This window comes from Ranitomeya variabilis, chromosome 4 (assembly GCF_051348905.1).
Source record: "Ranitomeya variabilis isolate aRanVar5 chromosome 4, aRanVar5.hap1, whole genome shotgun sequence".
Classification (NCBI taxonomy): Eukaryota; Metazoa; Chordata; class Amphibia; order Anura; family Dendrobatidae; genus Ranitomeya; species Ranitomeya variabilis.
This window is the reverse complement of record NC_135235.1, coordinates 538,982,651-539,002,925: the sequence shown is the minus strand read 5'-3', so window position 1 is coordinate 539,002,925 and position 20,275 is coordinate 538,982,651. Positions and strand designations below refer to the sequence as shown.

The 20,275-nt window shown below is 41.6% G+C and overlaps 1 protein-coding gene across 1 annotated transcript in view; it reads right to left on the bottom strand.

Moving 5' to 3' along the window:
* LOC143769134 (vasoactive intestinal polypeptide receptor 1-like) overlaps positions 1 to 19,537 on the bottom strand; it is a 259,746-nt gene extending 240,209 nt beyond the window's left edge. The window contains exon 1 of the mRNA XM_077257715.1: positions 19,234 to 19,537. Coding sequence (XP_077113830.1) covers positions 19,234 to 19,317 — 84 coding nt within the window. The 5' untranslated portion in view covers positions 19,318 to 19,537. The remainder of the gene's footprint in view (positions 1 to 19,233) is intronic.
* Between the last annotated feature and the right edge of the window lie 738 nt (positions 19,538 to 20,275).

Genomic DNA, 20,275 nt, shown 5'->3' with positions numbered 1-20,275 from the left:
TTATAATGCAGGGTCGTGAAAATTAAAAATATATTTTTTTTAACAAAAAAGATTTTTTAGCCCCCAAGTTTATATTTTCACAAGGGTAACAAGAGAAATTGGACCCCAAAAGTTGTTGGCCAATTTGTCCTGAGTATGCTGGTACCCCATATGTGGGGGTAAACCACTGTTTGGGCGCATGGCTGAGCTCGGAAGGGAAGGAGCGCCGTTTTGGAATGCAGACTTTGATAGAATTGTCTGCTGGCGTTATGTTGCGTTTGCAGACCCCTAATGTACCTAAACAGTAGAAACCCCCAACAAGTGACCCCATTTTGGAAAATAGACCCCCAAAGAAACTTATCTAGATATGTGGTGAGAACTTTGAATGCCAAGTGCTTCACAGAAGTTTATAATGCAGAGTAGGGAAAATAAAAAATATATTTTTATCCCACAAAAAAGATTTTTTAGCCCCCAAATTTTTATTTTCACAAGGGTAACAAGAGAAATTGGACCCCAAACGTTTTCCAATTTGTCCTGAGTATGCTGGTACCCAATATGTGGGGGTAAACCACTGTTTGGGCGCACGGCAGAGCTCGGAAGGGAAGGAGCGCCATTTTGGAATGCAGGCTTTGATAGAATGGTCTGCGGGCGTTATGTTGCGTTTGCAGAGCCACTGATGTACCTAAACAGTAGAAACTCCCCACAAGTGACCCCATTTTGGAAACTAGACCCCCCAAGGAACTTATCTAGATATGTGGTGAGAACTTTGAATGCTCAAGTGCTTCACAGAAGTTTATAATGCAGAGTAGTGAAAATAAAAAAACATTTTTTTTCCCACAAAAAAGATTTTTAGCCCCCAAGTTTTTATTTTCACAAGGGTAACAGGAGAAATTGGACCCCAAAAGTTGTTGTCCAATTTATCTCGAGTACGCTGATGCCCCATATGTGGGGGTAAACCACTGTTTGGGCGCACGGCAGAGCTCAGAAGGGAGGGAGCACCATTTGACTTTTTTAGCGCAAAATTGGCTGTCGTGTTTGGAGACCCCCTGATGTACCTAAACAGTGGAAACCCCCCAATTCTAACTCCAACCCTAACTCCAACACACCCCTAACCCTAATCTCAACCCGATCCATAATCCTAATCACAACCCTAATGATAATCACAACCCTAACCCCAAAACAGCCCTAATCTCAACCCTAACCATAACCCTAATCAAAAGCCTAGATCCAACACACCCCTAACCCTAATCTCAACCCTAACCTCAAACCTAACCCTAATCCCAATACACCCCTAACCCTAATCCCAACCCTAACCTTAACCCTAATCCCAACCCTAACTTTAATCCCAACCCTAATCCCAAACGTAACCCTAATCCCAACCGTAACCCTAATACCAACCCTAATCCAAACCCTAACCCTAATCCCAACTCTAACCCTAACTTTAGCCCCAACCCTAACCATAACTTTAGCCCCAACCCTAACCCTAATTTTAGCCCCAACCCTAGCCCTAACTTTAGCCCCAATCCTAACCCTAAATTTAACCCTAACCCTAGCCCTAACTTTAGCCCCAACCCTAACCCAAAGGCTACTTTCACACTTGCGTCGTGTGGCATCCGTCACAATCTGTCGTTTTGGACAAAAAACGGATCCTGCAAATGTGCCCACAGGATGCCTTTTTTGCCCATAGACTTACCGACGGATGGCCACACGTCGCGTCCATCGTGCACTGGATCCGTTGTGTTTTGGCGGACCGTCGTCACAAAAAAAGTTCAATGTAACCTTTTTTTTGTACGTCGCGTCTGCCATTTCCGCGCATGCGTGGCCGTAACTCTGCCCCCTCCTCCCCAGGAGATAGACTGGGCAGCGGATGCGTTGAAAAACTGCATCCACTGCCCACGTTGTGCACAATTTTCACAACGTTCGTCGGTACGTCGGGTTGACGCATTGCGACCGCCACGTACCGACGCAAGTGTGAAAGAAGCCTAAGGCTACTTTCACACTAGCGTCGTACTCGGCCCATCGCAGTGTGTCAGGCCGATGTACCGACGCTAGCGTTGTAAGCGCCGCACAACGGGTGCAGCGGATGCTGTTTTTTCAACGCATCCGCTGCCCCATTGTGAGGTGCGGGGAGGCGGGGTCGGAGTTCCGGCTGCGCATGCGCGGTCGGAAATGGCGGACACGTCGCACAAAAAAAGTTACATGTAGCGTTTTTTTGTGCCGACGGTCCGCCAAAGCACGACGCATCCGTCGCATGACGGATGCGACGTGTGGCAATCCGTCGCAATGTGTCGCTAATGCAAGTCAATGGAGAAAAAACGCATCCTGTAAGCACTTTTGCAGGATGTGTTTTTTCTCCAGTGACGCATGGTGACGGAAGCCAAAAAACGCTAGTGTGAAAGTAGCCTAACCCTAACCCTAACCCTAAATTTAGCCCCAACCCTAGCCCTAACCCTAACCCTAGCCCTAACCCTAATCCTAGCCCTAACCCTAACCCTAGCCCTAACCCTAACCCTAACCCTAGCCCTAACCCTAACCCTAGCCCTAACCCTAACCCTAACCCTAACCCTAATTTTAGCCCCAACTCGTCTCTCCTGCCGGCCGGCAGATGGCAGATGGCACTGCGCCCGCCATTTTCTTTCCCGAGGAAGAAGCTGGCTGGCAGGAGGAGACGCAGGAGGACCCAGGGACACCGGGTGATAGGGTCCCCGAATCCCCCTATTTCTCTGTCCTCTGATGTGCGATCACATCAGAGGACAGAGAATTACAGATCGCTTTTTTTTTTTGCGGTCGCCGGTAAACAGTTAATTACCGGCGATCGCAAAACAGGGGTCGGTAAAAACCGACCCTGATCATGTTCTTTGGGGTCTCGGCTACCCCCGGCAGCCGAGACCCCAAAGATCTTCCGGGTGCTGGGCGGCGGGCGCAATGCGCATGCGCCCGCCATTTTTTCCCCGGAAAAAAGATGGCGGCGCCCATCGGGAGCCACGAGGAGCACCGGGGGAGATAGGTGAGTATTGGGGGGCTATTGGGGGCCATCGGGGACCCTATTTCTCTGTCCTCCGATGTGCGATCACATCGGAGGACAGAGAAATTAAATGGCAAATCGCGTTTTGTTTTTTTTTGTTGCGACCGCCGGTAAACGGTTAATTACCGGCGATCGCAACTCGGGGGTCGGTAAAAACACCCCGAATCATGTTCTCTGGGGTCTCGGCTACCCTCGGCAACCGAGACCCCAGAGAAAATCCGACTCTGGGGGGCGCTATTCACTTTTTTCACAGCGCCGTTAATTAACGGCGCTGTGGTTTAAGTACCCTTAGCGGCCGCCGTTAAAAGGCGTATCGGCAGTCGTTAAGGGGTTAAAAAGGGATGACATCATACAGAAAGGAATGAAAAAGCAAGCAAACATTGGGCAGAAGTATGAATCAGATCCAACAATAATAATAAGTGCATAAATAGCATCAATGGTGTCCCACCGTAAATATATCAATAAAAGCACAGTGCTTAAAGTGAATCAAGTGCAAAGGTGCATATACATGTGTGGACCAAAAACATCCTGCAGAACTGGGTAAAATTATTTTAGTAATATGATGCAATACATAATAAGCAAAGTTACTCAGAAGCTTTATAAAGGAGAAATGTTCAGGCATGGTCCTATGTGATAATGGTCGCAACCTGATGGTGGCTCTGAAGTTTAGCAAGCTAGCACACGTACCATGCCCAGCCCACATGCTCAATTTGGTGGTACCCAGATTAGCCAGAGCTACTTGTGAAGGTACTTTGCATGAGTGACTATTTCCGCAAGTCAGCTACAACTGCCGCCGGGTTGACAGTGCTGTAGCAGCATTTGCAAATGCCAGCTCACTGACTAATGTGCAAAAGGACCCTGCGCTCGAGCTCCACATTAAATATTTTGTCAATTCTTTGTGAGCAACAGAAGTCAGTAGTTGAATACCAGCTACAACATGTCGGTATTCCAGTCAGCCTCTGCTCATAATAATGGATGAGAGGATTGGCCCAGACTTCTAAACCCTACTGGGCACCGTTACACATGTGGCACTCATTCAAAATTTTTGTCTTCCTAGGTGCATTGCTGTCCATCCTTCTAACTTTTAGCAGCCCTTGCACTTAGTGCATATGCTTTATGAGTCTAGAAGTCCCAGTACCTAACAATTATGAGAGAGTGTGTATGAGGCCCTCCTTTATGTCTAATACAGGATGTATCAGAGTCCCTCTTGCTTTTTACTATTTGGCAGGTCTTCCATTGTCTGCATTGACTTTAATGTATGAAGGAGAGACTATGAAACTCATAAACATGATGTTTCTGACCATGTCACACATATCACATGCCCAGATAAAGTGGCTACCATTCTCCCTCTACTATGTAATCTACTGTACTCATAGACGATGTTGAATACTTTGAAAGGGTGGAGTAGCATTTGCCAATTTTGCCAAATATACAAGTTATTATACAGGAAAAAATGTTTCCTAACATTTTTTACTGCAAATTTAATTTTATCTTTGGTTTCGTATGTTTCATTGTCAGTTTGTAAAAGCTGCGTAATACTCTGACATCATTGTTCTCAGCAGTGACCTGGGAGTCAAAGATGCATCCAGGTGTCTTCCCAATGCTGTTCCCATTTCATTTGAGCATTGTTTCCATCCATTTTAGCGACTTTCCTACCCCCAGATCTACTGATAGGGTATTCTGGAAAAAAACCTCCATTATACTCGTTACTCGAGTCAAGCACATCCGAGCGTCTTAAGTGCTCAATTGCCAAGCACTTGAGCATTTTAGTGTTTGATCATCACTAGTGCCATGATATCCAAATGCTATGTTATCTGAGTCAATTGAACCATTCTTAGATCTATATAACACAGACCTGTAACTAACTACCAATGGCTGTCCATGAAGAGAAGATCCCATTGAAGTCAACAATCCAAAGTTTGAGGGAATACCCACCTTTTTAAATTATTTTTTTTATTGTGCCCCCTCCACCACAACTTTTGTTTATTTAGTTTTACCAAGGAGCCGCTAGCATCTTACTTTTTTTCTGACCTCACTAGTTGCTTAAGCCTACAGTGGTCTGTCCATCTATATATACAGTAAGGTTTTCACATTCTGGTTAATACTCTAATCCTGAATGGTTTGCAAAAGGCTATATGCAACAAAAAGAGGCCATACAATGAACTTTAAAAGGAATAATCTGTTTCCAGCTCGTGGGTTCACATGTGATGAGCAATAGGAGATGTGAGGCTTGGACTTCCAAGATCCAATTGCAAAAGATTTACCGAAAGCTTCCAAACCACCCCCAAAGCTTTACACACTAACTTTTCTAATAATGTCTGTCTATATAGAGTCAAAGACCTCCAGTCATTTTTTGTAATCTGCACAAAAATTTGGCAACACGTCTTCAGTTGCTCTGCAGTGCCACCATAGAGAAATTTAATATGACATGATGCCTATTTAAATAAATGGACTGTCTATGTAAAGCATGAACAAGTTGAGTCCATCATTGACCATCTAATTTGTAGAGGTTCCAAATGATTGACAATGCCTATATGAATGAGGTTGACTGGTAAAGAAAACTCATATGATGTGAACCCATATGAAAATACTGTATTATAGAATGTTGACTTAATTAAGGTTGGTCCTTTGTCCAGATCCTCTTTTCTTAGCTAGATAATTTCCTTCTCTGATTGACCATTATATACAGACAGTTTCTTAATTTTAATAAGCGCTGTGCAATGCATCATTTTCCCCATGGTAGCACTGGAGGAAAATCAAATAATTGAACACTTGCTGACCAAGATTATAGCTGATTTTTGGGGGGACCAAGTACCAACAGGACACCCCATGATTAGTTTATTAACTGGGAACCTTTAAAACAAAGAGGCATTATCCAAAGTGTATATTCCTTCAAACATTCTCTAGCAGAGTATTTGAAAAAATATTTTATACATCAAGAAAAGCCTTAGTTTAAATGGGTTTTTGGCATCTTCATAAATAGGTAACATTGCAAATGGATAAAAAACAAGCAAATTTGTAATTTACCATTTACTAAACACACTCTCCATTCTCAAAAACATGTTTTTTTATTTTATTGCTTCACAAAATTTAAGAAAGGTGATACTTGCAGATAAATGGGGGTCCTGGTCCAATGCTGAAAGCACCAATATTCGAGAGACGGACTCTAAAATATCAGCCAATGTGTGTACTTGGCTATTTCCATCAGTCCCATAGAGAATTAATTACCTTTTGGCATGCATGACAGTGGTGTTGTTATAGCTCATAAGGACAGAGAGTCTAGCGGCCATATACCATAGTAGACGTATTTAGGGCACAATATAGACAGATGTTATTATGCAGAGGGAAGTTTAATAACACTCTTGCCTCGGGATGTGCTGCAGAAAACCAGAGAGGATGGAAGTCTGTAGATATGAGCTGTGGATGTGAGAAGTCATCATGGAGTCTGGATAAGATGAAGACGAAAAGAAAGAGAATGACTCCAATCAAGGAAGATGTCACTTGTAAGGTACCTGGAAGTAAATATTTATTTGTGACGCTGCCTATGTCTCATTAGTGCTGGTTTCTGTATGGTCCGAGTCTTATAAAGACTGATAACAACAACTCACAGCATCTCTTTACAATTGTTAAGGACATACTTGGAGCTATGCAATTATACACTGCTCAAAAAAATAAAGGGAACACTTAAACAACAGAATATAACTCCAAGTAAATCAAACTTCTGTGAAATCAAACTGTCCACTTAGGAAGCAACACTGTTTGACAATCGACTTCACAAGCTTTTGTGCAAATGGAATAGACAACAGATGGAAATTATTGGCAATTATCAAGACACCCTCAATAAAGGAGTGGTTCTGCAGGTGGGGACCACAGACCACATCTCAGTACCAATGCTTTCTTGCTGATGTATTGGTCACTTTTGAACGTTGGTTGTGCTTTCACACTCGTGGTAGCATGAGACGGACTCTACAACCCACATAAGTGGCTCAGGTAGTGCAGATCATCCAGGATGGCACATCAATGCAAGCGGGGTCAAGAAGATTTGCTGTGTCTGTCAGCATAGTGTCCAGAGGCTAGAGGTGCTGCCAGGAGACAGGCCAGTACACCAGGAGATGTGGAGGGGGCCGTAGGAGGGCAACAACCCAGCAGCAGGACCGCTACCTTAGCCTTTATGCAAGGAGGAACAGGAGCACTGCCAGAGCCCTGCAAAATGACCTCCAGCAGGCCACAAATGTGCATGTGTCTGCACAAACGGTTAGAAACTGACTCCATGAGGATGGTCTGAGTGCCCGACGTCCACAGATGGGGGTTGTGCTCACAGCCCAACACCGTGCAGGATGCTTGCCATTTGCCACAGAACACCAGGATTGGCAAATTCGCCACTAGCGCTCTGTGCTCTTCACAGATGAAAGCAGGGTCACACTGAGCACATGTGACAGGTGACAAAGTCTGGAGACGCCGTGGAGAGCGATTTGCTGCCTGCAACATCCTTCAGCATGACCAGCTTGGCAGTGGGTCAGTAATGGTGTGGGGTGGCATTTCTTTGGAGGGCCGCACAGTCCTCCATGTGCTCGCTAGAGGTAGCCTGACTGCCATTAGGTACCGAGATGAGATCCTCAGACCCCTTGTGAGACGATATGCTGGTGCGGCTGGCCCTGGGTTCATCCTAATGCAGGACAATGCCAGGCCTCGTGACTGGAGTGTGTCAGCAGTTCCTGCAAGATGAAGGCATTGAAACTATGGACTGGCCCGCTCGTTCCCCAAAGCTGAATCCGATTGATCAAATCTGGGATACCATGTTTCGCACCATCCGCCAATGTCACATTGCACCACAGACTGTCCAGGAGTTGGCGGATGCTTTAGTCCAGGTCTGGGAGGAGATCCCTCAGGAGCACATCCGCTGCCTCATCAGGAGCATGCCCAGGTGCTGTAGAGAGGTCATATGTGGAGGCCACACACACAACAGAACCTCATTTCCTTGTCTTCAGGCATTTCCACTGAAGTTGGACCAGCCTGTAATTTGATTTTCCACTTTGATTTTGAGTATCATTCCAAATCCAGACCTCCATGGGATATTAATTTTGCTTTACATTGATCATTTTTGTGTTTTATTGTTCTCAACACATTCCACAATGCAGTGAATAAAGATTTGCAACTGAAATATTTCATTCAGTGATACAGTATCTAGGATGTGGTATTTTAGTGTTCCCTTAATTTTTTTGAGCAGTATATATGGGGCTGACCTAACAATACAATTGATTGCTGTACTAAGCTAAGCTTGGTTCTTATCGTGGTTCTGGTGATGCATTCATGTGCTTATGATGGTACTGGTGTTGTATTTATGTACTGATGGTGCTTCTGGTGATGTATATGTGTTCTGATGGTTGTTCTAGTGACCTATTTATTTTATGATGATTGTTCTGATGTTGTATTTATGAGCTATTGGTAGCTCTGGTGTTCCATTTATGTACTGATGATGAGTTTGGTTTTGTATTCATATACTGATGATGGTTTTGATGATGAATACATCAACAGAACAACAATGACTACATGAATACATCCCCAGGACCATTATCACGACATGAATACATCATCAGAACCATCAGTAACATATGAATTGCTAGTTACCTGACCTACTGTATTGGAGGAGGGTGCATTACGGGTCCTGTTACCTTAGTCTCTAACTCAGACCCTTTGCTTAGGGGCAGAGGGGTGGGGGTGCCATTGGCTTCATCTGAAAAGGGAACCAAAATATAGTGTCCCGGCCCTGATACTAGAAACAGTAATTTTTTTGTGTTCCTATAAAACTACAAAAATAATAAAAAGCAATTACAAAAAACTTAATTTTTTTCTTAGTCTCATCACTATTTGAACCTTAAACATTTTAGGCTGGAGCTAAAGCTATTGAGCCACAAGCTCCGGTGATTTAATGGGGAGAATTTTGTGTACTTGATCTGAATAGCAGAGACAAATGCTGGAAAGGATGAACAATGCAAATAGGGTCTATTTGGAATTAAACAGTGATAAAAGAACATGCAGAGTGGTGCTCACCTGGTGTGGTTGTGTGCACACAATCACTGTCAGAGTTAAAGGCTGCTGTAGATCCAAGGTGAAAATGAAAGACATAAAACTGAGCAATGGGTTAATCTGCACTGCCCTGGAGAAAGAATATAGTGGTTGTCCTGATAAAGAAGTTGTGAAACTTTGAAAGGTGTTGAGGATTAGCCCACCTAAACTTGGATCTGCATCCCTAAGAGCAGCACAAATTAACCCATTACTTCCAGTTTTGTTTCTTCCTCTGGTCTGTATTGCAGACTCCACAGGCAGATTCTACTGATACATTGTTCATGCAGTATATTTTTATATCTTTCTATTTTAGACAAAGAATAAAGGAGATTTTTTTTAATCCTATAAAATTGCTACAAAATAACTAAAAACAGTTAATAATGAAAAAATAATATAATTTTAAAGCATTTTTAAAAAAACTGCAGTTACTTTTTTAAATGCAGAATCAAAGCTTCTCTGTACTATCAAAACACATTAACCCTTGTCAGGCTGCATAATTTTACAACCTTAACAGGCTGCATAGGTACAATTGTACCTTCACATATACCTCCACTGTGGGAAGACTTTACTTGGTTTCAGAAACTAAAGTTCATTCAGCTACAAATGTTATGCTGATATCTATTGTTCAGTGTTGTTACTGGTCACTTATGTTGCTGTCAATTAAGTTAATTCAAACTGGGAGTGGCTTCTACTTGTCTTCCTGCCTCCCTCCTCTCATTAGCCATTTTGCTGTTCATCTCATTGCTGTGAGCACACATTTCTAGGCTTGTGAAGTCTTCAATTTCTTGGAAACGAAAGTAGGAAAGTCTCACAGCATCTAACAGCCAGTTATACCTTTATTCTCATTATGTGGGGACAGAACAGTCAAATTGTCTTTCAGCCTGGACTTGGCTTACATATATTTTGTATGAAACTTATCACTATAGGTATAATTTTTATACGAAAAATGGATAATAATTAGTATCTACATATTGTTTTACGATGTTTTATTTATATTCAGCACAAAATACGAAGCCAAAATTCATCTAGCAAGTCATCATGAGTGATAGTAATGCTGGATCTAGTTTCCGCCATAATCCAAGAAAACGTGTTTGCAGGTTAGTATAATTTTGTGAAAAGCCAATAATGTAGTATTTCGGAAAATTATTTATTTTACATTTTTTCATATTTACAGATTTACGTCTGACGAAATAATGCGAATGCTAGAAGAATCTGATTCTGAGCATGAGGATGAACCATATGTTGCATCTGATGATGAAAACTATGTACCACAAGTGGATGTTACTGAAGAAGATTCAGACATTGAACAAGAAATGGTCATAGAGCATGAAAATGAATACGAATCAGACGAAAGTGTTGAGGATGATTCTGTGCCTCAAAGTGCAGGCGACATTTGGACTGCTAAGGATGAAACTCAATGGTGCAGTAATCCACTGCCAAATGCACAAACAAAATCTCGTAATGTCCTACGACAAAGAGGTGGCCCTGCAGCAATCAGCAACCTATATACAGCAAAAGAGCTATTCAAGTCCATCATGACTCCCGAGATGTGTGACATCATATTACGGGAAACGAATCGAAAGGCCAAGAGAGTTTGTGATGCTTACAACAACGAACTGGTACAACGTTTTCCTGATTCTTCCAAACGGCCACCACAAAAAACATTCAAGCAATTTACTGAAACTGAACTTCATGCATTTTTGGGCATACTGATTGCTGCTGGTGTGCACAGAGCCAACAAAGAGAATCTGGAGGAAATGTGGAATGTTGCTGCTCTGCCTCTTATACGTGCAGCCATGTCTCGTGACCGCTTCAAGATGATACTCAGATTTATCAGGTTTGACAACGAAAATACACATGCAGAACGTGTGCAAACAGATAAAGCTGCACCAATACGGGACATCTGGACAATGCTGAACAGTAATCTGGAGAGAGCCTACAAGCCATATCATTGTATCACCGTCGACGAGCAATTATTTCCATTTAGAGGTCATACTAAATTTACCCAGTATATACCTTCAAAACCAGCTAAATATGGCATAAAGATTTTCTGGGCTTGTGACTCATCAAATACACTGGGAAACCAACTGATGGTCCTCGACAAGTAAACATTGGAGAACGAACAGTATTGGACCTAGTGAGCTCGTATAAAGGCTCTGGAAGAAATGTCACCACCGATAACTTCTTTACAACCATGGAACTAGCTAAGGTATTGAACTCCTGGAACATGACACTAGTTGGTACAGTAAGAAAAAACAAAAGGTTCCTACCTAGCAACATGCAGCCTGCCAAAGAAAGGCCTGTAAACTCGACAAATTTTGCCTACAATCATGATGCAACAGTCTGTTCATATGTACCAAAGAAGAACAAATCAGTCGTGCTTCTATCATCTATGCACATGACGGGAGAAGTTGAAGAGACACTAGCAGCCAAGCCAGAGATAATAAAATACTACAACATAACAAAAGGTGGCGTTGATGTTATGGATAACATGTTGGGAGAGTACACTGTGAAACGACGAACATCACGTTGGACTTTGGCATTTTTCTACAATATGATTGATGTCAGTGGGTTAGCATCCTACATCATCTACAGAGAACACAATCCAAGCTTCAGGGCAAAGGATCAACGAAGAAAGTTCCTGAAAGATCTCGCAAATCAGCTGTGTATGATTGCAATTGAAGATCGTAGTACAAACAAAATGATAATGAGAAACCATTTTCTTCGAGGTGCAGTAGAAATGGTGCTTGGACGATGCATTGTGGTAGCATCGCAGCCAGCAGCTGGCCCCAACATACCTCATGGTAGTCGTGGACCCTCCCCTGTTGTTGGTAGTTGCTATGTCTGCAGAGACCTGAGGCGAAAACAACGCAAGACTAGAAAGTCTTGTGTGGTTTGTGTGAAACCCATTTGCGATGAACACTCTGTAGCAAAGCCAACATGCATTACTTGCAAAGAAAATCAATAAAAAAAAGTTTCTTACATTTTCTTTTATAATGTAAATGAACAGTTTTTTACTTGTTTATAATAGTTAAATAGCATTATCATTAAAAAAAAATTTATGCTTTTTCCCTTGCATTATCTTCATTCAAAATATATGAGGTACATTTGTACCTATGCAGCTTGTTATGGATGCAAAAAGATCTCGACCCCTTATCTCGGAAGCGGGTGGAGATATTTTATTGAAATTTGGCCAATATATTCTGGACCAAAAATGTAGAGATGTCACGAAATTTCAGCCCTCTACGTCTTTTCAAAAAAAAGTTATTGCAATTTTAAAACGGAATAGTTACAATTGTACCTATTCAGCCGGATAAGGGTTAAAAACGCGCCTTCACATCTTCCCAAGAAACCCCTTAAAATAAGGGGCAAAAGGCCTAAAAAAATGCAACAATAGTCAGAGAAGGTTGTTGTGTAATTTGGTGCAGATTCTGCAGACAACAAAAAACAGTGTTTATGCAGCGTAGAAACATGGCCTTGCAAACACTATAAAGCCAGATATCATATAGTAAAGCTACGTAAAGATGAGAAAGTTTTGGTGGCTCCAATTGTGAATGAATTAACACAAAATGATCCACAGTTCCTAACTAGAGATGACCAGGATGCACATATAATGTCGGCCCAGCCCCAGCTAATAGAGATGGGCGGACCCATGGATGTTCAGGTCTGGCGGGTTTGGCCAGACAGTTACAGTAAAAAAAAGTTCCAGAACAGTACCCGAACCTGGACTCGAACATCCAGTGTTTGCCACGCTGTCCTGTGCATTGGCGGTAAAATCATTACCGCCAGTCAGACAGCTGCAGTTCTAACGCTGTCAAATGAAAGCGTTAGCCTGCAGCTGTGATCAGAGGTAAAAAGTTTACCTCCGGTCACTGGCATCAGCTGATGGGAGTACTACTACTATCAGCCCATGCCTGTTGCTGCTAATAACTGCGAGAGCAGTTGCAGTTGTGGCTGATGAATACTGCACCTGCAGTTTAAATAAATAATTTTAAAAAAATGGCATGGGTCCCCCTGTATTTTTGCTAACCAGCCAGGTAATACTGACAGCTGGGGGCTGCAATGCTCAGCTGTCAGCTTTAGCAAAGCTGGTTATCAAGAATAGTGGGGTTCCCATTCCGTTTTCTAAATTATTGAAATAAATAATTAGAAAAAAACATAGTGGGGTCCCCTCATTTTTGATAACCAGCCAAGCTAAAGCAGACAGCTGGTAGCTGGTACTCTCAGAGTGGTAAGGGGCCATAGATATTTGCCCCCCCCAGCCCAAAAATAGCAGCCCACAACTGCCCAGAAAAGGCGCATCTACTAGATGCTCCAATTCTGGCACTTTGCCTGGCTCTTCCCACTTGCTCTGTGGCGATGGCAAGTGAGGTTCATATTTGTTGAGTTGATGTCACCTTTGTATTGTCTGGTGAAATCAAGCCTGTGGCTTAGTAGTGGTGAGGCGTCTATAAGACACCTATCCATTACTAATCTTTTAGTTGTATTGTAAATAAACATAGAGCAAGAATAAAATCCTTTATTTGAAATAAAAAAAAACTTTTACTTTTTTATTTAAAAATAAAAATGTTTTACTCACCTAACACCCATTTCATGGAAGCCCTCCTGTAATTCACATAAAATAATAAACAAAAATTCTCTCCTAACGCCCAATTCCACTGAAGCCAATGTCTCCTGTAAAAAAACAAAAATAATAAACAAGCATATCCCTCACCTGTCCACCATTCTGCCCCATGCCATAATCCATGGATAGGGATAAACAGTTTTCAACTTGGACGGTGCCAAGATGCGACTGTCCGGGCTGAAAACCACTGGAGAATGAGTGGCTGTAAACTCAGTCTCAGTGACTAGCGATCATATCATCAAGGTTACTGAGGATGCATTCCCAGCGGGGCCCCAGAACTGAGGGGCCCTCGGTGAGATCACCGCTAGCACAGTGAGAAAAAGTCTCACAGTGCAGCAGTGTTTGCCGAGCTGTCATGCACAGTAACACGAAGTTCCTGGTAAAGTCTATGTTCTGGGTCCGTGCCAGAACAGTAGGTGTTCGGTATGGACTCCAAACTTTACTGTTCGTGCAAACACATCTCTACTGGTTAATTAAAAGCCATTCCGGGGACGCCGAAAGGTAAGAGATTGGTGACTTCCTGTCCAGCCACAAGGTATCACTGATCTGGATGATGAAATAGAGTCCCGTGAATCTGCTCATATCTAGCTCCAACAATCCTGGATACAGCGAACAGTCCTGAATTTGGGTCTACGCCCTGCAGTCTCGGCTGTCTGCTGAATGTCTCTCACTGCCACCACCCCTCTGACATCATCTCCTGCCTGGATAGAAAAAAATGATAAATGGGTGTGGGTTGGGGTGTGACCAGGGGCGTGACCAAAACTTACCACAGCGCACATAGCGCCGCATACTCTCTCCCTTTCTCTGTTCTTCAAAAGTTGGGAGGTTTGGGTAAATCCCATTTAAAAGATCTAGTAGATATTGATAATTGTTATTAACTGGCACCCCAAAAGTCAAGAGATTCTACAATGACCAATCAAAGAGGCTGTGGCTGGGCAAGGAAATTATCTCAGAAGGCAGAGGCTTGGGAAGAGTCTTGTTATGCCCAGAACACTTAATTCCTCATTTGCATGCCTCATGTCTGACTACTGGGGAATGCAGCAACAGATAAAAGATATAAAGATGACCATTGATGTAGCTTTCAAATACCTTTATGCCGTCCATATATGCAGTTTGAAATGGCATTCCCTTTAAATGTTGGGGAAAACACTTTAACTATGCGTGATAAAAGTAAAATCTACCTTTAAATATTGATAAAGCTATATTTGGCTTACCCTGTATCCCCATTTTGTGGTAAATAATCCCCAGACCTAACAATAAACTTAAGTGTTCTTGATTTGCTTGTCATGCTGGGAGTTGTAGTGTCAGAACAGTGATATAGTCTAAACTATAGTAATTTAAATGGAATTGCTACCTTTTCTGACTGTATAGTGTGGGTGGTATGCCATAGACAGTATATTTAGACCACTGTGCAGTGAATTAAAAGAAGTAAAACTATGATGAAATAATTATGAGGGCTGACAATATTGTAATAAGCAGAACAAATAAAATTATAGTACAGGCTTTAACAATTTGTTCCTGGTACCTCTACTCCCACACCGCTCTTTTTCAGCTAACAGGTACATGACAAGCGTTGTCAAAAAGTTCAAAACATGGAATTTTACCATTATTCAAAGCATAGCTCATTAATCTCATAAAAAGAAAAGATGTGCATTTGAGGGGATCAAAGACCCCTCTGCTACATAATAAAACACTAGTATTATAAAAGGTAGATGGTGTGTGTGTCATCACATATTTTACACTGGGGCTGAAACGCTGAGATATTATTTTCATTTTGCATAGCATTTAAAGGGGTCTCCAAGATCTTATCCCTATATATACTGTAGTAGGTGTAATAATAATATTAATAATAATATCAAATACCTTCAATTAGAAATGTAGTATAGTTCTTCTGATTTGCTATGCTGTTTACCCCTATGTGCAGGGCATTGCAGTAGCTTAGGTATCCATGGTTATGACCACTAACAGCTAACTAACTAAGCTACTACAATGCCCTACACATGGGGTAAGTAACACAGCGAATCAGAAGAACTATACTACATTTCATATTATTATTATTATTATTATTATTATTATTATACCTACTACATATTGGGAAAGAATCTTGGAGACGGGAATACCCCTTTTTAAGAAGCAATTGCTTCTTTATTGTAGAGTCATTTTATACTGTACTTTCACTTTTATTTTATTTGCTGTATGCTGTACACCCCCTTTAAATTCTGAATAAAAGATTGTCCACTTACAATTTGTACATAAAGTGAATATATGGACATATCAGAAGACAACATTGATGGGGCCTTGTGATTCAGTCTATTTTAATTTTCAAACTGAAGGGACAATTTAAAGTTGACTGTCACCAAGTCAAAAGCCATTTTTTTGTTTTTATTTTATTCCCTCTACTCAACTAAGTATTTGATCTTATTTACTTATTTTGTTATATGATTCCAGAGATATGGACCTTTAATTTAATACAAATTTCTTTGGTCTTTTCCAAAGAGGTGTTTCTTCAAGTATTCTATGATGGCGTGGGTTTAGGCTTCACTGCATTATTCAGGATCAGGCTATTTTCCCTTGTTCCTGACAAAGCACAGTGTCAGGTTTTATTGTACATGCGCTTTCAACGGCTCCAAAAAAAACGTTCTTTTTTTGCTATACATAGGGCTTAACTATATAATTTTTAAATATTTTTGCTAATATCAAGAGAAAAATAGGAAACTTCACCTTTTTTAAATATTTTACGAACATAAAAGACCGCTAAATGATTTTTATATATTGTGTATGTTTTCTTTCAATGGGACCTGGGCTTGAAACAGCGATTTGAACTGGTGGGGTCTTTTTTTTAGTTTTGATTTATTTTAGTTTTCTTGCTTTTTTAATTTTTTGTATTTATTTCATACGCTGTGCTTGCAACCCCCCCCACACACACACACACACACACACACCCAATAAGGTTTCAAAATACTTTTTTGGAGGCATTTCAGCATTCTGTTTCTGACTTCCCCTGTAACTGGGGTTGGTATAGGAGTCACAGTCACATTCAACCTCCTACCTGCAGAGCTGAGTAGCTCTCTTAAGTGCTATCAGTTTCTGTTCCCTCCCTATACCCAGCAATCACATGACCACTGGGTCCAGAGGAGGAAGCACAGTCAGTGCTCCCTAATCTGTATATGAAATCGAAAAGGCATATATGGCAATATACCATGTTTGCCTGATCTGTTGGGTGTCTGGCTGTGTCTGACAGTCGGCTCCACACCATCGCAGCTGCATAATCTCCTGCAACCTGCTTATTCTACACTGACATTTTAGAACATCAGTGCAGAATCAAGTGTGCACTGCTCACATATTTGTAGTCTATGGGCTGTCCAGAAATAATCTGTAATCCGCACCCCTTGTAAAGCTGATAAAAATAGTAAAAAAATAAAAATGCCCATATCTCTGGAACTAAATTTTCAGAATTATAGAAACAGAAACTGAAAACTTAAGGGAGGTCAGCATTGGGAATAAAATATGAGCAAGAACTGGCCACTTTTCATCTGGGGACAGATCCTCTTTAAGTAGCTTAATGCATTAGAGATCCTGCCTAATGTCTTGACTATAATGAATCTCTGGATGTTGAAGGTTAAGTTTATGATCAATTATTACCCCTCCATGACGGTTTTTCCTTTTCTCTCGGACAGCATGCTCTACTACTGCTCTATTATTGTGTGTGTGGACAGGGAACAAGAAACTGGGGTCTGTTATTCTAGTAATGGGGAATCCAGCGTATGGACTTTCATTGATTTAACATTTATTTCCTAACCGATGGATGTTTGTGCTTCCACTACCCCTTTAAAATGGGGACTGATTTTCTAGAAACAGCTCCACTCTTATCTAAGGGTTGTGTCTGGTATTGCAGTTCAGCTCTCTTCACTTGTCTATTGCTGAGCTGCAACACCAGACATGGGTCCTGATTCATTAACATTGTCATTTTGTGTGCCAGTCTTAATAAAGGAAATGCTGGTGTATTATGCGCATATTAATTAAAAGCATGCATCTATTAAAGGAAAGATAGCATCAGAAAATGACCTATTGTTTAAATCTGTTAAATGTAAATTTATAATTGTGGCGTAAATTAGAAAGAATTTGTCTGGCAAGGTTGGCAGTCTCGTCTAAACTATGCCAACTTTTCAAAAAGCTGGTAGAGCGGGTTGGAACTGGAGTAAAAAAAAAGTAGAAAAATGTTTGTGCAACTTCAAGTATTAAAATAAAACATGCAACATTTCAGGCACTTTTACACCATAATTCTGGCAAAAATTGCTTGATGAATAGTGGGTTACTATCTATGGAAAATAGTGGCACTGTTTGTAGACAGAAAGTAGATCGGGGCTGAGCTGTAATGCCATACACAGCCATATGTGTCATTGTTTGTGCAAAAGATCAACTTAAAGGGATTGTCCGATAAAGACGTTTTTTCACCTGACCAGAGGATAAGGGTACCGTCACACAGTGCCATTTTGATCGCTACGACGGCACGATTCATGACGTTCTAGCGATATCGTTACGATATCGTAGTGTCTGACACGCTACTGCGATCCGGATCCCCGCTGAGAATCGTACGTCGTAGCAGATCGTTTCAAACTTTCTTTCGTCGTCTAGTGTCCCGCTGTGGCGGCATGATTGCATCGTGTGACACAGGTTGTATACGATGTGCGCACAGTAACCAACGGCTTCTACATCGCAAATACGTCATGAAATTATCGCTCCAGCGCCGTGTATTGCAACGTGTGACCGCAGTCTACGACGCTGGAGCGATAATCATACGACGCTGCAACGTCATGAATCGTGCCGTCGTAGCGATGAAAATGGCACTGTGTGACGGTACCCTAAGTGGTAACTGGTTAATTGGTTTGGGTTGACTGCTGGGACCCTCACTAATAGGAAGAATGGGGAACTCCTAGCCCTGATAGTATAAAGCGACAATGCGCATGCTTAACTGTTGCTTTATTCATTCCCTATGGGGCAGCCGAGCAGCTTTGTTGCGCGGCACCATAACGAATGAATGGAGCGGTGCTCATGTATTCCACCTGCCATGCCATTTTGTAACAGTGACCCACTGGGGATAAAAACTTCCAATCTGTCAATCAATACAGGTCCCAACAGTCAGAACCGCATCAATCACTCCTCCCATGCATATGTGACAACAACTTGATTTCACGCGACATCCCCTTTAATCTTCTCATCTCATACAATTCCTTTAAGGAAGCTCTGAGTGTTAAATAAATGAGAAAGGAAAGGATTCTCATCAATATAACATTTTCTCATTGCAGAAAATAGTTTATGTCTTGTCTTGTGTTCTCCTTTAAGACACTTTTTGCAAAGTTACTTACACCAGTGGGGACAAGGAATAGATGTCCCTCATGTCCTGACCTAATGGAGATCGACTATGCTCCCAAGTTCATTGTGTCTTCCAAACGTTCCCTTAAGGGGTTAAGAGACGTAGAACACCCACACATATAATACACACCATACTTGAATACTAAGAAGAGTATCAGGAACTTACCACCCCAGAAGAGAGCGACAGAAGAAGAAGATAGATATTCCCATGGATTCTTCGGAAGTAATTTGATGGTGTAGGGTGAGACATGTCAGGAGGACAGTGTGGTCTTCTGCAGGTAGTGTTCCTGTAAGTCCTTGTAAATGTAGAACTCAATGTCGAAAGTCAAAGTGAATAAAGGATGTTTTACATAAAGTAAGTCATAAAGAACATTTATTTGGTTCTCCTTTAACGAGTGCAATCCCCATTAAAGAAATCTTTAGGTAGTTCTCCAGATACATCTCTCCTGTGGCTGGTCCTTCCCTGGAATGCTACAGCTGTCATCTCAGCCCAGGTAGAGCTATCTCCTCCTCCCAGGATGCTGGACTCTCTCCTCCTTCCTAATCCTTCTCAATTGAATGTTTCTGTTCTCTGGTCACAGCATCTCAGAGCTCCTCATCTGCCTCCTTACCTCAGCGAAATGTCTCTGGAGGGTTAAGAGCTAAGACAGAGGATGTGAGAATTTAGCGATTTCACCCAGTGAGCCATGCGGTGAGGTGGCTGCATCCTAATAACCATTTTAGATTACACCAAGTATTGATTGACTTGATCTTCTTGACATAAATGATGAATGAAGCTGTTCGTATATTGAAGAAAGAGGAGGTGAAGCTCTGGATTTTCATCTTTTTTTCTTTGAATATTTTTTTTTTCAGTTTATTAGTATTATTATTCAGTTTTCTGCACAAAAATGCAATTCCTCATGCACAATGAAGACTGACACGGGTGCCCCAGCTGGAAAAATGTAGAGGGAATGTGCACATTTTGAGAAAAATTTACACTAAAAAAAACTATTGATGGTCACGAAAAAAAAAACAAGTTCTCCCACAACGTCGAAATGGTATGGTTCTTTGCATCCATCAACAGAAAATATTTGTCCATAAAAAAATTGTTTTTATTGTGGAAAAATAAAATAAAAAAGCTAGCATATGTTACTAAATAATTATAATATGACTGTAATCTAAGGACCTGCAGCATTAGCATTAAAGTTATCGTGTCTTTGATTCCACAT